Source organism: Musca domestica, unplaced genomic scaffold (genome assembly GCF_030504385.1).
Source record: "Musca domestica strain aabys unplaced genomic scaffold, Musca_domestica.polishedcontigs.V.1.1 58, whole genome shotgun sequence".
Taxonomy (NCBI): domain Eukaryota; kingdom Metazoa; phylum Arthropoda; class Insecta; order Diptera; family Muscidae; genus Musca; species Musca domestica.
In genome coordinates, this window is record NW_026712360.1 from 5,240,886 (window position 1) to 5,258,366 (window position 17,481).

Below are 17,481 nucleotides of genomic sequence, written 5' to 3' on the forward strand. Positions count from 1 at the left end.
ATGGCATAAGGACCTGAACATTTTTTGGTACTTCATAAGGATTTACTGACAGGTTCAGACAAAGATTTTTAATAGAACATGTAAAAAAGCAGTAAGTTCGTCCGGGCCGAACTTTCAATACCCTCCACCATTTGGAACGAATTCGGAAATGTTATACAAAGACTGCATAAGAAATTTGTTGTTGTATGCAGGCTATACGATATCCTGAACCTATATAGACATTTCTCTTTCAGGAGGTAAAGTGTTTTTCAAAGAACTCCTAGTATGGATTTTTAGGCAACTCCATTAAAATATGTAGATGAAATCATCAAAATACAGAATATAGGGAGGTACCGTTATATATATAAAATTATAATTTAAAAATTCAATCACAATTTTAATAAAAATCACTTAAATATTTTACATCAATTTATGCTAAAACAAGTCTAAATGTTTTCCTTCAAATACTTTAATATTTTTTATATCTGTTTCTTAGCAAGAGTTTCGGAAAATAAGCCTTCAAAACTATTGATTTTTCTCATCGTCCTCAAAAATATCCTGCCTTTTCTTTAGATTTGCTCTCTAGGGAAACAAATTTTTCAAATTCTTATGCTTATTTCTATATTTTTATTTTGAGCCATAATTTTTTTAAATGCTTTCAACATTTTCTTATCATTCGTTTACACTGGGTATTTCTTTTGTTTAATTTCGTTTCTTTATCTTACTTAACACAATAATCTTTACGTTGTTGGCGTATAACAGCCTCCAGTTTAAGGCAGCGCTCCCGTAAGGAACCATTTTCCTTTTGCAGAATATCAATGGTGGCATCCTTTTTCTCAATGGCTTGTTGGACTCTGTGGAGGGAATTCAAACAAAAGAAATTATAAAAAAAAATTAAAAAAGATATTATGCGAAAAATGTCACCTCTTGTGAATCTTTTGGATTTCCTCATCGCGTTCCATTTTCAGGGCCTGCACCTCACTCTGAACTTCGTTGCGAAGATTCTCGCGCAATTGATCACGTTCCATGAGCAATTCGGAGCACATCTAAAAGGGAAATATGAAAAATTATCATTTTTTCAGGAATTATGTTTGTAAGACTCTCTAATGATCAATTTAGAGGCATATGTTGAGTGACTTTTTCAGATTTTATGTTTAGAATTTTTATAGGATACTTTTAAGGGATCTCCAATACATTTTTTCAATTTAGAAGAAAATCTTTGCTTTATAAACAGCATTGCTCTGTGGCAGAATCTGCAAGAATCCACCGATTTTTCGATATCATAAAGGAAAAATGGTTCATTGTAATAACATTATTACATTCTTGCAGGTTCTGGAACAGAGCATATGTTATGCAGTTGCATATAGTATACTTATACAATATTTTTAATATAAATATAATTTGAATGCGTTTCTTTATATTAAAAATAGAACGGAGCGCCTAAAAGTACACTATAATAGAATGGTAAAGATAAATGTGGAAAAAGTCAGTTAACCTATCACTCCAACTTCAATTTGCTTCATTGTCAAATATTCTTCAAAATTAAAATTTCTCTCTATATTTTTTTCAAAATCTTCACCCGCGGGATCCCATTTACCTTCTTGCTATGATCCAATTCAATTTGCAGCTGCTTGATCTCAGCCTGAAAGTTGCGAACCTGGGCATCGGACTCGGCCAGTTTGGATCTGGTGTCATTGTATTTCTCTCTAACCGATTTCTCAAGATTTTCCAACTCCTGCAAGTCCTTTTCATATTTCTCACGCAAACGACTAAAAAATTATAAAAATATTAAAATTAATTTATCCATTGAATCTTCACCCTACCTACCTCATCTTATTTTCAAACTCCTCATTGTTTTTCAATGCCTCCGCATCCATGCGCTGGACAATGGCATCGATTTGTCGATCCCTCTCGGCGCGATAATGTTGACGTATCGCATTCTCTTTTTCCGCCTGCTGCGACTTACAATTACTCTCGTATTCCTTTTTCCATAGCTCGAAATCGGCTTCATATTGTTTTTCGATGGTATTGATACGATTTAGGAATTTCTCTTCTTGTTTTGACATCTTTTCTTGCAGTTCGGAAATGGCTTGTTCCAATTCCGTTTCTTTTTCTCGTTGCCATTCGGAACGTTTGGTCTGAAGTTCCACGTCCTTTGCTTTTAGTTCGTTTTGTAGACGTTCTTTTTCATTGTTGTAATCTTCGGAGAGTTTCAGTTTTTGCTCATCGAAGGATTTACGTTCCTCTTCCAGTTGGCGTTCGAATCTGGGGGGAGAGAGGTAGGAGATGAAAATTGCATTATCAACTTTTTAAACAAAATCTTTGTCCGTCCTGCTTTCGCTTTTTTAAAAGGTCATGAGAACATTTTTGAAGTAGAATCATTTCTCAGATCCTGATAAAGTCATTCTTTGGTCCTGAGAGTATGTTTTTGTTAATAGAACAGTGTTGGCATATTTGTTCGGGATACTACAGTATTTTGTTGTTGCAAAATAGTTAGGCTTAATCCCATTATTATTTTTATTTATAAAAGCAACGTGTGTTTATTAGTGGGGAGCGATGGTAATGTTTATCAGGGTGTAAGGCAGGGGATACCTAGGTTTTGGAAAGGGCCACCAATCCTCATCAGTTCCCTTGCTTTTTGTTTAGGATATTCTCCCCAGAAGTTATTTTAAAATAACTCCTATTAATTGTAAAATCGATGTTTAAAACCTGCAGATGCTTTCTGAAACAGGACATTTTTCTATGAAAAACTACGGCCCGAAGATATTTTTCTTTAAAAAAAAAGTATTTCCAAGACCCTGTGGACATTTTTTCCATAAAAAAATTCAACCTCAGAAGCAATTGTCATTTTCTTTTATGGAAGACTTTCTTCTTAAGTTTCTAGGTATAAATTTCCCTCAGAATCTGGAGAAATTTGTTTGTAGGAAAAGTTACCCTCTGGGGCTCAGCATCAAATTATCTTCTGAACCTTAAAAATATATCGGATTAAGGATAGTTGTTATATGGATCCAATTCATTCTTTGGATATTTTTCTGTCCAAAAATGCATAATTTTCTTTACAAAAATATCCTTAGTCTGAAGTTATTTAATTTTTTTAGGTCATGGTCTACGTTTTTCTCGCACCCCTTTCGGAAAACTACTTACCTTTCCCTTATGGCATTTCTTTCCTTGCTTATTATGGACTCTCGATCCTGGGCACATGACTCCCGAATGCTATTCTCAATCTGTTCATGTTTCAGGCGGGCCTCCTCCAAGGCATCCAGCAGCTGTTGTTGATGGGCCCGCTTCAACTCGGTGATTTGTTGTTGGTGATTACAATTCATTTTATTGATCTCGGCTTCCAGACCCTTGACAGTCAACTCCTAAAAAAACAAAGAATTAGAAAACTCTACTTCACCCCTTGCCATAACCTCACCTTTATCTTTTTAGTATTCTCCCGAACCCATCGTTCTCGTCTTATCTTCTCCCCCGCCAATGTGGTTTCCTTCACTCGAGCTACTTCTGTTTCCAATTTATGTTCCCAGGCCTGATTTTGACTTTCCAAGCGGCGAGTCAAGGCAGCCACTTTTTCACATAGCGATCCCTTATCTTTCAATAGCTGTTCTATAAATCCCTGGTGACGCTTCACAATCGTTTCATAGTGTTTCTTCTGTTCCTTCATGCGATTGGCGGAATTTGCCTTTTCTGCGCGAATGGTCTTTTGTTTTTCGGTGCGTATCTTCATGACATGTTCCTTGGACAGATGGACGGCATTGGCCAATTCATTGGCTCGCAAACTCAATGCAATTACCCGGCGTGCCAACTGGTGATTGGGCAGCATGAGCAGATCGGAGAGTCTTAGAGGAAACAAGGAAGGAATTGAAAATCATTTTTAAAAAGAGTTACATTTGACTTACTTTGGAACATCTTCTGCAATGTCCGGTTCGACCACAAACTCCACTTCGGTCCTATTGCTATCCGGCATTGATCTACGTGTTTCAAGCAATGTCTTCTCACAGCTATCCTCCACATTGTCCAGATAACTGAGAATATCTCTAAATTTGTCGGGAGATTTTGGCGGCTTTTCGGATTCATTTGTAGGATGAGGTGTTCCCACGCTGGGTGTGGTACTCAGCTTTAAATCCATTTCGGAATTCATGCGTTCAGCTAAGTTATCTGAAACAAAATTAAAAGGCATTCTTGGAATAAATTTTGTTTTTTGGAAGAAAAATTTGAATTTAGGTATCTAAGAATATTTGAAATTCGTGAAAGATCCTCCTCAGAGCCTGAAGATATTGTTCTATTGAAAAAATGTATCCTCAAGACTTGAGGTTTTAGTGTGAGAAAGAAATGTTTCTACAGAAACAACCTGTAGGAAAGTCCCTTTGTCCTACGAAATGGGATAAAAGACCTTTAATATGTCTTCTAAATATAGAAACCTTTCCCAAGTCTTTGAAAATGTATCTCTGAATTTTTTTTCTGAGGTCAGTTGGATATATTCCCTATGCGACCTACAATTATATTTTTCGTCAGAAAAGTAAATCTCTTTTGTCCTCTAATTCCCCAAAAAAAAAATTCTGTAGAAAACACACTTTGATAGAAGACATCTAATATGTCATATAAACATAGAGACCTTTCCCAAGTCTAAGAAAATGTATCTCGGAAAAGTCCTTTTCCCAGGTCTGAAGTATAAATACCCCATAAGACCCAGAACTGTACTTTAAGGCTGAAATGCAAGTCCCTCAGTCCCTTAAAATCCAAGAAAAACTAAACCCCCTTTTCGAAAAACTCACCCTTTTTCTTATCCTCTTCGATCTCCTTGATGACCGATACGATTTCCTCATATGTCGAATCATCCTGAGAATGATCCAGAGATTTCAATGAATTCTTATCTTCCTCATCCGGTTCCTCTTCGCCATCGGCGTCCATGGCGTCAAGTGTCTCTCGAGTAAACTTTTCAAATGAATCATCCAGGGAGCCATGTTTTGTTAATCCTCCACCAACACCACCCCCTCCTTTGTTTTTGCTTTGGGCCTCCTCATGCATGGACATCCAGGAATCGATTTTATCAATGTTGAATTCTTGCAGATTGGAATCTTCACGTAAGTTACCAAAACTTTTGGCCTTTTTAATGTTATTTTGGGTCAAAGGGGCAATGGAGGAGCCCGGGGAGGTTTTGGTTTTATTATTTTTGTTTTGCAAGGAAGTCACTGTTGCGGCTGAGGCTGGTTTTTTCTGCTCATTTTCGGAATTTTTGTTGTTTTCCTTTTTCTTAATTATGTTAGCCGAGGAGGCAGTCACCTTAAGATAATTATTAATGACCGATTCCGTCGAACTCTTCTTCGTACCGCTCTGGGAAGTTTCCAATTTATTGTCCATTTTTAAAATATCCTTTTTGGCAATTTCCGTTTTAAAGCTACTGAGGCTGTTGTTCTTTTCCGCAATGTTATTCGGTTTTTCCAGAACCTCCGTAGAACTATGGGAGTTTAGGGAATATTTCGAAAGATAAGAGGGCAATTCGAAATTGTTAAGGCCATTGGTGGTCAAGGTTTTGCTGTTAGCCACGCCTTCATCTAATATATTTTTAACCACTGAGTTTTCCAATTGCTCTCCCACTGCATTCTTGTAGTCTCTTATGACTTGGGACTCTTCCGGCTCCTTGAGGTCCCGGGATATTTTATGTGAAGGAGAAAGGGAGTTTCCGGTGTGGGTTTTATCCATTTCAGATGCTGTTTGATTTTTGGCTACAGATTCCGTGTAAAACTTACAGCTTGGTTGATTACAATAACACTTGGGACTAAGCGGATCTTGTAGGCTACTCGACGAAGATGACCGAGTACTGCAGGAACAGTTTTCCGAGGGACACTTGGGATATTCAAATGTTTCGGCCACAACCTCCTCACCATTGGCAGGAGAACCAAAATGCACAGACTTTTTGAGACTCAAAGAGGAGAATTCTTTGCTAAGACCCAATTCCTGTTTGGTTTTGAAATTATAATCCTCTGGCTTTACGGGGCCTGGAGCTGAAATACTTTCTTCTTCGGGGCCTGGGGTTATGTGTGGCTTGTGAAAGTAGGGATTTTCATAATCACTGGAATCGTTATCACTTTGGAGCTGGGAAGAAGATTTCGAAAACGACACCCTGCCTGGCAGATCAGGTTTATCGTTTTTCACCGATACCGAAGGATTGTAAAATGAATGGTTAGTGGAAGTGCTCGAGACCTTGCTGGTGTGCTGCATAGATTGCGCCGAGGTTACTTTGCGCATGGGATTCCTAAGGGTGGTCATAAACTTTTCGTTATTCAGTGGCTTGTGTAGACTGGAGCAACTGCCACTTCGTCGATATGAACTCAATTCCGATTGATTGTCCCGACTTGAGGCATCACCATCACTGTGGGTCGTGGAAGAGTTATCCTTACACAGCCATGGCCGTTTAATGGGTTCGTCCAATAGCAGTTTCAAAAGATTCGAGGAAGACACTGATTGGAATCGTTGCTGCCGTCGTTTGCTTAAATTCAAATTAGAAAATTCCGAATCTGTGTTTGTGCTAAACGAGCCGCAAGGACTTTGGAAGTTTCTACCAAATTTGGGATCGGCCGACTGCGGGCGAAAAGCAAACGGAGAGTTCTGGCAACGTCTATCAAAAAAACTGGCTGAACGTGGTCTCAACTGGGAACTGGGTCGCTGTAATGATGTCGAACTCCGCAAAAGATTCGTCTGGGAATTGAATTTTGGTTTGGGTTTTTGTCGACTAACCAAATTTATCTGCAAGAAAAAAATTCAAAAGGTCTGAAAATTTTTGCTTTAATCTGTTCCCCACAGCTGAAGACCAAAAAACTTACCTGTGATCCTCTCAGACTTAAATCCATAATAGGGAAATTATTTTTCTTTGTTTTCTTCTTTTGTTTGAAACTTTTTCCAATATTTTCCGGTATTACATATTAATTATGTCCTACTTTTCTTTGCAACTTCTGAATTTTCAAAATTTCTTCACCACCTCAGGCGACGCAAGCACACACGTCCACTCGCTTGGACTTTTATTGAACTTTTGTCTTGGCCATTTGCCACAAACCACCCAACGCTTAACGCTTGTATGTCGTCACCAGGGCAATATCCATATCGATTTGAAAGGAATCACCCTCTCCAACTGCTTTACCAAAAATGCCATGTGTTTTAATGGTCAAGCAAGGTGTATTTCTTGGGCAAGAGTTTCTTTCGTGCTTTTTTAGTTAACAACAGTTACTAGCCACCCTCTTGCCGTGGCACAACGTGTGCCATGTTGTCCACAATGAGCAGCAGTTTGAGTTACCGGAAGCCACCCTTGTATCCTTGTATAGCCTTGAATAAAGTAAAAATATCAAAAATAATACTGGCCATAGGGTATTGTGTGATGTTGCTATGATTGTTGTTTGTAAACATTATTTTTAGATTTGGACCGACAGGTGTTTTTCCGAAAGCATATGCCGGCAAAGAGTAGTACGTTTAATAAAGAGAGTCTGATGTGGAAAACAATTAAAAGGCGGAGAAATAAATAATAGTTTGCAGGGAATGAAGAGCAAAAATACATAAGGCCGTATCGTTTCGTATATCCCGGGAGGAGTCTCAAGCTATAAGTGCCTATAACAATGTTGTGGGGGAGTTATTGGAAAGCGCTGTGGCTAAAAATCTTTTGGATGAAGGTTTTTTTTCAAAAATTTGAATCCAATAACATTGGGTGAAAGAACAACAGCCTGAATACATTTTAATTGGAAATTGCCAAAAAGGATACTTTAAAAATGGACAATAATTTATAATTTTCCAAAGCGGCATGAAGAAAAGTTGCACGGAACCAATAGCTATCATTATCTTAGGGAGTCTCCCTCTTGTCTCCCAGAATTTGGTAAAAGAAGACAGTAAAAACTTCGAAAATGACCAGAAAAAATCAACCGTGACTCCACAGAATTCCTTGTAAAATAAAAATAATAAAACCAAACCCACTCCAGCTTCCTCCATTATACCCTCTAACCCGGAATAACATTAAAAATACCGAAAGTGTTGCTAATTTTCGTGAAGATTCACTTTATCTGGATTCAACATCGATAAAATTGATTCGTGGATGTCCTGGCAAAATGTGGCCCAAATGAAAAACAAAGGAAGTGGTGGTGGCGGAGGCTTGACAAAACTCGGTTCTCTGGATGTTTCATTTGAAAAGGTTACCTGTGAAACACAACAAACAAAAATTCATTGAAATCGGATTATTCCCTGGATGACTCGTCACATGAGGAAATTGCATCGGTCATTAAATAAATCGAAGGGGAAAAGAAAGAAGAACAGAACGAGTTTTTCAAAATGGGCTTATTTGTTTGGAATTTGGGGACCTGAGAATCTGGTTTCCAGTTCAAAATTAAATTACTGAGAACCTTTAGAATAAGATAAACCAAACGTATTGCAGATTAATTTGGAAATTCCATTTTTTTAGTTTAAAGCCGATTCCTAAATATCCCGCCAAAACTTGCTTCCCTGCATCAGTCATTGGAAAAGTTGCTAGGTATTTAAAAAGTCAATACCATAATTAAAAATACATTTGTGGTCTTTACAAATATTAAAGCTTTTTCTAAAGAATTGGTTTGTTCCAGAACTGCAAGAATGTAAACCCTTTTACTATGATTACCGATTTTCCCTTATGATATCGAAGACAATTGCAAAAATAGTAGATTCTTGCAGGTACTGGAATGGAGCAAGTATTATCCCTATACTCTTACTTTAAGGTGGGAATACATAAATTGCTTATCTGGCTGGCTTCTTCGGAAATGAACAAAGGAGCCCAGGGCCAAAGTCGAACTAAGTCAACCTTAAACTCCTTTGTTCATGAAGAAGCCAGCCGATGACTTAACCCAGCCAAATATGCTTCTTATGTTGTTTTCTTAGATTGTTTTCTTAATAGAATCTGTTCTGAAATCCTAATAGTCGAAATACAATTGCTCTATTCCAAAACTTCACGAATGTAAAAGTTTTTACTATTGTAATTGATTTTCCATTTATGATATCGAAAAAAATTTCAATACTAGTAGATCCTTGCAGATTCTGAAGAACATCTCAGGTGCAATGTAGATGCGCTATTATTTCCTATAAAATTAGTTTTTCTTTTCCATATACCTTAAAAAAGTTTAATAGGCAAGCAAACGAGTAATTATCGCCAAAAGTCGAACTATAGAGCACTTGCACATAAAATGAAAATTGCGATAGTAAAAATATCGATAACAAGAAAAGACATTTCGAATTTCTCGGGCGGCATATTGATGGTCTGTACACGGAACAATCACCAAGACCTTAAAATTTCTAATAAATAAATACTAACTATCCACAAAAAGCTTGAAATTCCGAAACTTCAAATCGCTTTCAATATGGATTTCAAGATGGCCGGAATATATAAACAAAAGGATGTCATGACCATTGTCAAGGATGAGAAAAGTGGTGGATCGAATCCACCAGTTATAACCGTATACGAAGCTGAATTCAAGGACATATTCGATCTGCTAACTGACCTAATAGGCAAGAATAAGTTCTATGTACAAAGAAAACTACAAAATCGCATTACCGTACTTCTTCGAAACTTGGACAATTTAGTTAAAGCTCGCAATGTCCTACTTGGGAGTGGATTACCTACCGTTATGCACACTTTGGAGGGGCCATGTAGCGCTGGAAGGCCATTCGACAAGGAGAACTATAAACCCGCCCTCACATTGTACGGAGCCAACACTAAGGAAGTAATCAATGTACTGTTAAATGCACTGGGCAAGGATGAGTTTGTCATTAGCACAAACGAGAAAAATGTCCTATCTGTACGTCTTTCATTTATGATATCATTTGGCCTAGCTTGCACTGCTTTAATTGATTGTGGTTACGCAATTCACACTTCTGACACATTCCTTGTGGACTATAAGCTATATGTTGGCAATTTAAAAATCGGTAATACTAAATGTTTCCGTTGCCATGATTATGGCCATATTGCAGCAAATTGTAAAGCTCCCATAGATGATAATCAGTCATGTGATTCGCCTAGTTCTTCTGACGAAGAATCTGAAAGGTTTTCACTGGATTCTGAAACATTTCCACCCTTAGGAACTCCCGCGGCTGCTTCCAAAGCTTTAGTAAATAAAGCATATAATCTGGAAACTAAACTGGAAGGAGCTGTTGACATGTTTGAGGCATGCTCGCGGAGATATGGGGATCATTTTATGGAAACTTTTGTTTTGTTAAGACAATTTGCACCTGAATTTAATCGGATTGCCAAAGCAAAGGGTGAAGACGAAGCCATGAAGGCTCTACAGCGCAGATTGTTAAAGGTTGAAATCAAGTAGTTTTTGATCATTTAATTAAATTTATTTTTTGTTTTAAACATTAGTTATAATGTTTGTTTATTGTTGCCAAGAAGACAATTTTTGTTAATTAGTTTCTTTTTTTGTATCTAAGCTTATCAGCCTGTAAATGAGATTGAATTTCGAATTAGTAGGGAATAAATTTATTTTGGCTGTTTATTGAATAAAAAGTTTAGAAGATTTTACTAATTTTGGTATATAATGAAAAGACCTTCCAAAGCTGAAACTCTAAACAAAAACAATTAAGAATAGTTTTTATTGTTGTTGAAGGATATTAGGTGACGTAATTTATGAAGTAGGCTGTAGGGTCCAGTGACAGATATCTATATTATTCATGATTAAATCCTGGTTAATAAATTGCAATTTGAAACTATGAGTAAGAATAGGTTCTGATAGTTGGTGGGAATATTTTTTAATCTTTTACGTGAGTCGTGCTTGTGTTTAGGAGAAAAACCATCAAGGGAACCCCCACTTGTCTGTGTACCTGCATGGTAATGTTAAGTTCAATTGGTATAATATACCTTTCCAATTTTCAGGGAAATCGTTTTGACTGGTTTTTCCTTTTTCAACACCGATACATTTACCTAAAGGACAAAGGTTAAAGCGAACGTTCTTGCCTAAGAACTTTTTTAGAGAAAAATATATAAAATATATTCATAATTATAGCGAAATGGGAATTTTAAAATATCATTTATTAGTTAGTCCGGCATCCATAAATGTTATATTTTTCCGAATTTTATTCAAAGACAAAACAGGCTTAACCACGAATCTGCACTGCCTATGATTATAACATTGTTGAAATGAGTTTTTTATGAATCTCTGGAGAGAATATCTTTGGACAAAAACTAAAAGAAATGAAGAGGATTAGCTGCTCTCTTCAGAACTATATTACCCTGCCGTACACCTAAAAAACTCCTCCTTCAGAAGAGTTGCATTTAAATGCTTCTTTGGTAGAATATTCCCAGACAAAAAAAGGATAACTTCAATAGAGTAATTTAAATATAGCGAAACGGGAATTTTAAAATATCATTTATTTGTTAATCCTGCATCCATAAATGTTATCATTTTTTCCTAATTTTATTCAAAGACAAGACAGGCTTGATTACGACTCTGCACTGTTTATGATTAGAACATTGTTGAAATGAGTTTTTTATGAATCCCTAGAGAGAATATCCTTGGACAAAAACTAAAGAACTATATTTGCCTGCCGTAAACCTAAAAATGTGAAGACGATTGGTTGCTCTTATCAGAAATATATTTCCGTGGCGTAACCCTTCAGAGGAGTTGCATTTAAATGCTTCTTGGTGAGAATATTCCCAGACAAAAAGGGAGTTTGAAAAATAATGAAATATTTCTTCTCGCGGTTTTCAATTAGAAAGACCACAACAATAAGGTATGTGTTGGAAACCGATACTATTTGTGTGATACGGAATTGGGTATATTTTAGTGGTCTCTGATTGAAAACGGATATTGCTTTGTCATTATGAAATTATATAATCAAAATTTCCAAAAAAGATTTGATCAAACCTATAGTCGAATGGTTTCCACCACATATCTGTGTGTTGTAAAATATATACCTGATGACAGGATAATGCAAATTTCCATTCCCACATATATGGGTATTGATTTCTTAGAAAGCGATTTAAACTGCACGAAGAATCTGGATTATGACCAGTCAGGCAGGCAGATGTGTTGTATACACAGGTGTGCATTCCCTTTTTCTCTTTCACACTTCAGGCCATTATGGACTAGGTTATGTTCTCACAATTAGTTCGTAAGATTATTTTGTGGTACTTGATGAACAGTGTCCTGTAAACATTCAAGAGGAAACATCAGCTTACCTTTGTTTCCTCTCTTACAATAGTTATATAAAATTCCATTAAAATTTTTTTTGCAGATTCGAAGAAAGTCTTTGATAAAGCTCGAGTTTAATTGACATTCGAAATGAGATACAACAAGGCATCCATTTATAAACAAAAGGACGTAATAACTACAGTTAAGAACACACACAGATGCGGTGGAGACCCGCCGGTCATAACCGTGTACGGAGCTATACACAAGGAAATGGTCAAATTACTCAATGAGCTAATTGGCCATAATACATTCTTTGTGCAAAAAAAGCCTAAAAATCTGGCCACTGTACTTTTATTAAATCTAAAACATCTTTTCAAAGCCCGCAATGCGCTTCTAGAGAGTGGAATAGATGTTGTGATGCACACATTGGAAGATGCATGTGACTATAGAAGGACAATGACCGCAGAAGGCTATAAACCAGCCATATCATTGTATGGAGCTAGAATTAAGAAAGTGGTTAAAGTATTGACCCGTGCTCTGGGCCCAAAGAAGTTCTTTGTCAGCGTGAATGAGGAATATGTGGTGGCTATACATCTGTCCTTTATGCCATCGTTTAGTGTGGTTTGCAATGAATTAATCGAAAGAAACTACAATATCAATACTTCAGATACATTCCTGATCGATGAACGAATATTCAAGGCAGAGGAGTCATTGCGGACTAGTAAATGTTTCAGTTGTCAAGAGCTTGGACACTTTTCGGCAAATTGTAAATTTCTGAATGCGCAGATTTTGGCACGGGAAAATGAAAAAAACATGGCAGAGGCTGAAGATTATGAAGAAGAATCTGGAGACCTGGTGGAGTATGTAGAGCCTGAAGACCTGATAGAGAATGAAGAATCTGAAGAAATGGCGGAGGATGAAGAATCTGAAAACGTGACAGAGTATGAAGAATCTAAAGACGTTGCAGAGGAAGAAGAACCTGAAAACCTTGCAGAAGAAGAATCTGGAAACGTTGCTGTGGAAGAAGAATGTGAAAACGTTGCAGAGGAAGAAGAATCTGAAAACGTGGCAGTGGAAGAAGTATCTGAAAACCTTGAAGAGGAAGAAGAATCTGAAAAACTTGCCGAAAAAGAAGAAGAATCTGAAATCGTGACAGAGGAATTTAAAAACACGAAAGAAAACAATGAAATCCCACCAGAAGAAACTGAAAATGAGGCAGAGATTTCCTACACATCCACTACTTCTGCTAGCTCTTTGGAAACCATAGTAGCTCCCCCGAAAGTAAGCAGATCAGCGACCATGCTTGAGGCCTGCACCAGAAGATATGGGGAAAATTTCTTGGAAACCTTTGCTTTGTTAAGGCAGTTTGCACCTGAATTCCATAGAATTTCCCAGGAAAAGGGAGAAGACGCAGCCATGAGGGCACTACAATATAAGTTGCTAAGTGTTGAAATTTAATTAATAATATTTTGGAAATATAATACACGTATGTGTTAAATAAATGTTTTGTGCGAACTTGAGGTTTTGAATTAAATTTTTTTGTATTATTAGTTTTTAAAACATAAAATATGTATTCAATAAAAATCGGCAAAGCCGAATATTAAATTAGAAGTTCAATGTCTCTTTAATTATTTGGAAAAACTAATCTCCTTAAACATTTGAAACGATTCCTTGAATGCACTTCTTTAAAGAAGAGTAATTTTGTTTTTTTTTTATACAAATTAAAATAACAACAACAAAAACAGAATTTCCAGAATCTAAGCAAAAGTCTGGCGAAGATAGGGGTTAGAATGCCAAAGGTTTGGTTAAGATTTCATGCCAAAAGTTGGATGGAAATGTTATTATAAAGGACATGTAAGAATTCCATGCTTAAGATTCAAATAACCGGGATCCTTTGCCTTTCGCGGTCTTATAAAACGAAAGATGCCAACGCATATTTTTGTATCGATAATTGAACTGCATTTTTTGCCTTTAATATTTTGCTGGGTTGTAATTTGGCATTTTCATGCAAAAGAGTGAGAGAGAGAGTGTGAGAAAGAGCATTGGAGCAGAATTCAGTGTTTTTGGCGCCAATCAAGCATCATTGTTTCTTTTTTTTTGTTGGATTTTTATTTGCTTTAGTTAACTTCACCTCAAAAGGAAACAAAATTAGATCCCGAGTATGGACTTAAATAAAGCTTATGAAAATTGTCCAGCCAGTTATGCTGCAATGGAAGCCTTGCTGGAAAAACTTAAACAAAATATTGGCAAACTCATCGAGGAGAGACGCCACTTATTGCAACTAAGAGAGACACTTATGGGCATCCCTCAGAAAAATTATTCCGATGGCGTTATGGAAATTTTAGACAAGCTACTACACCTTGAAACCAACGATAAAGGTCTAACGCTGGCAGCAAAATCCAAGGCATTTGTCTCCGAACTGAAGAACATTAAAACAAGGCTATCAATTGATAACACACAGTACTAGAAACAGCTATGCACCCCCGCCATAACCATATACAACGTGTCCCAGTGCAAGGAAATATTCAAGCTACTCAATGACCTAGTTGGTGAAGATGGCTTTGAACTGGAACTGAGTCCAAAGAACATAGTGACCGTATTGCTTTTGAAAATGGAAAACTTGGATGATGCACGAAATTGTTTGTTCAAAAATAAGGGCTATAAGTTGAAAACTCATTCCTTGGAAATGAAAACGCCAGAAGGTCCCAAAAGCAAGCGCAAGAAACGTACATATCAACGGGCCTTGACCTTGTACGGTGCCAAATTTGGGAAAGTAAGTAATATCTTAAAGCAGGCAGTGAGTCCAGGTGACTTTATGCTTGATACGGACAAGGAAAATGTTGTGGGTGTACATCTTTGGAATCCGGCAGATTTTGAAAAAGTCCGTAATGCTCTACTTGAGAAAGATTACAATATACATACCTCCGAAGCTTTAAGGAACATGGAAGTGGGGAAGGCAGCCCTACCAGAAACGAAAAGTGTTTTTGTTTACATCTCGTATGATGCCAAGAACAAAGGAAAACCCATAGAAGACTTCCAGCCGGCCTTTACTTTGTATGGCCCAAAATGTAAGGAAGTCCGTAATCTATTACTGGGGCTTGTGTGCATAGATGATTTTCTCTTGGAAATGAAGTCAAGCGATTGTGTGATCATCAAACTTTTGCAAATGGAAAATGTAGAAAAACTTTATAAAGTTTTCTCGGAGAGGGGATATACGTTTGATACTCACGTGGCAGATGAAGTGATATGCTGCAAAGAGCCTGCTGCTGAACCAAATGACATTAATGCTGCTGCTGCAGGAAAAACGCCATCAGTAGTTGCTTGCAACGCCGAGGAGGGAAAGAAAATTAAGTGTGTCCCTTGCCAAGGCTCTGGTTTTATTTCAGAAACTTGTGAGGTTTCCAAGGCTAAAGAAGCAAACTCAATTTTTGCATCTTCCAAAAAGTCCGAAAATACGGCTCCAACCCTTATTGAAAGTCCATCAGTTCCTTTTGGAACAGAACAAGTATCATCGAAGAAGCCGGCATCAAACCTTCTCGAGACATGTACCAGAAGATATGGCGAGAATTTTCTGGAAACTTTTACTTTACTAAGGCAATTTGCCCCCGAATTTAATACAATTTCCAGAGAAAAGGGAGAAGATGAGGCCATGAAGGCCCTTCAATATAAATTGTTAAATGTTGACCTCGAATAGGTAAATGAAAAAGAGGGTGATATTTGTTTTGTTCGCAGTTATATTTTATTTATTTAATTAATTATTGTTAATGAAAAACAAATATGTAATAGTTATTTTAATGTCAATTATTTGTTTATGTTTCATTTATGTATTTAACTATTGTTAATTAAGAAGATGCTAATATTTATTTTAGTGGCAGTTATATTTTGATATTTTATTTACATAATTACATTTAATGAAACAATAGATATTCGTTATTTCAATGGCCATCATGTTTATTTTTTATTTATTTAAACCGGAATCAATCTTCATAGGCAACAGCGAATAAAAATTTTCTTTAGAATTTGTAGTTGTCCAGAATTGGTCACATCTATCATCATCTAAATTATTTTCAGACATAGGGGATTCGGTCATTCTGGTTGGCATCTCCAGGAAACAAAGTCAAAATTAGAGACGGAGAGAAAAGATTTCCTGAAAATAAAAAATTGGCCCATGTCCGGCCAATCAGGATCCTCTGCTTTACCCAAAAGAGAAGAAAAACAAGAATTGAAGGGTAAGGTCCATATCTAGTTGCGCCAAGAGACATCTTATGAAATTATCCAACAATCTCGAAACCCAGCTGCATAGATAGATAGTGCCGAAACTTGGTCCTTAAATTAGTCGCCAAGGCATGCACACCAAGCCGTGCTAAGAGAATTCATAGATGTCACGCTCTGTGTGCCTTTGTTAATTTTCTTGATGATTCTGTGTGTCCAATTGAAGGATATTGATTGTCTTCCTTTTGTTTTCTATAGGAAAAGGACGACGAGAAAACAAGTGGGAAATCTGAAAGTAAAAAATTGGTCCATAGTTGACCAAACAAGATCCGCTGCTTCACCAAAAAAGAAATGACAGAAAATGTCCACATCCTTTTGTCCCAAGAAACATCTTTAGAAAGTATCCAGGCTGAGGGAAACCGATTTCTCTCCCTTAGAGGTTATTCTGGATTATTTGATTTACTGACATTGATTATCTTTTTCTTGTCTGCTATGAAAAAATAGAGGCAGAGGGAAAACAAAGAAGAAATCTGAAAGTAAATATTGGTCTATAAATGACCAATCGGGGTCCGCTGCTTCATAAAAAAACGAAAGAAGAATATGAAATGGAAGAAAAGGTCCACATCATCTTGTCCCAAGAAACATCTCTAGAAAGTATCCAATATTCTCCAAGTCCAGCCATGCTGAGGGAAACCACTTTCTCTCCCTTAGGGGTTATTCCGGATTATTTTGGGTGACCGAGGTTGATTATATTTTTCTTGTCTGCTATAAAAAAGAGAGCGGAGGAATTGGTCTATAGTTGACCAATCAAAATCTGCTGCTTCATAAAAAAAACGAAAGAAAAGGATGAAATGGAAGAAAAGGCCCACATCCTCTTGTCCCAAGAAAAATCTCTAGTAAGCATCCAATGTTCTCGAAGCCCAGCCATGTTGAGGGAAACCACTTTCTCTCCCTTAGAGGTTATTCCTGATAATTTTGAGTGATCGATATTGACTATCTTTTTCTAGTTTGCTGTTTGCGAAGGAGAGACGTAAAGGTAAAAAAGAAGAAATCTGAAAATAAAAAGAAATTGGTCCACTGTTGGCCCAGCAAGATCTGCAGTTTCGCCAAATAACGAGAATACAAGAGATGAAAGAAAACATCCAGGTCTCCTGTGTTC

At 36.9% G+C, this 17,481-nt stretch overlaps 2 protein-coding genes across 2 annotated transcripts; one reads left to right on the plus strand and one right to left on the minus strand.

Annotated features, from left to right (window-relative positions):
- Window positions 1-583: 583 nt before the first annotated feature.
- On the minus strand, window positions 584-7,579 carry LOC101898022 (centrosomal protein of 131 kDa). Its single transcript, XM_011294639.3, has 9 exons — window positions 6,801-7,579; window positions 4,752-6,723; window positions 3,876-4,134; window positions 3,395-3,815; window positions 3,124-3,341; window positions 1,807-2,244; window positions 1,577-1,748; window positions 904-1,025; window positions 584-833 (listed from the first exon to the last, which is right to left on the minus strand). Exons 1-9 carry the CDS (start codon window positions 6,825-6,827, stop codon window positions 701-703), a joined length of 3,762 nt encoding a protein of 1,253 aa, XP_011292941.1. The 5' UTR covers window positions 6,828-7,579; the 3' UTR covers window positions 584-700.
- Window positions 3,586-13,593, plus strand: LOC109612777 (uncharacterized). Its single transcript, XM_059128878.1, has 3 exons — window positions 3,586-3,689; window positions 12,214-13,097; window positions 13,176-13,593. The coding sequence occupies exons 2-3, from the start codon at window positions 12,261-12,263 to the stop codon at window positions 13,566-13,568; spliced, it is 1,230 nt and encodes a 409-aa protein (XP_058984861.1). The 5' UTR covers window positions 3,586-3,689; window positions 12,214-12,260; the 3' UTR covers window positions 13,569-13,593.
- The last annotated feature ends 3,888 nt before the right edge of the window (window positions 13,594-17,481 follow it).

Coding starts and splice junctions, on each gene's coding strand:
- LOC109612777 (XM_059128878.1), top strand. CDS start 12,261: ATGAGATACAACAAGGCATCCATTTATAAACAAAAGGACGTAATAACT. Junction 13,098..13,175: donor AGGAAGAAGAACCTGAAAAC/CTTGCAGAAGAA, acceptor GAATCTGAAAAC/GTGGCAGTGGAAGAAGTATC.
- LOC101898022 (XM_011294639.3), bottom strand. CDS start 6,827: ATGGATTTAAGTCTGAGAGGATCACAG. Junction 4,135..4,751: donor CGAAGAGGATAAGAAAAAGG/GTGAGTTTTTCG, acceptor ATTTTGTTTCAG/ATAACTTAGCTGAACGCATG. Junction 834..903: donor ATCCAAAAGATTCACAAGAG/GTGACATTTTTC, acceptor TTCCCTCCACAG/AGTCCAACAAGCCATTGAGA.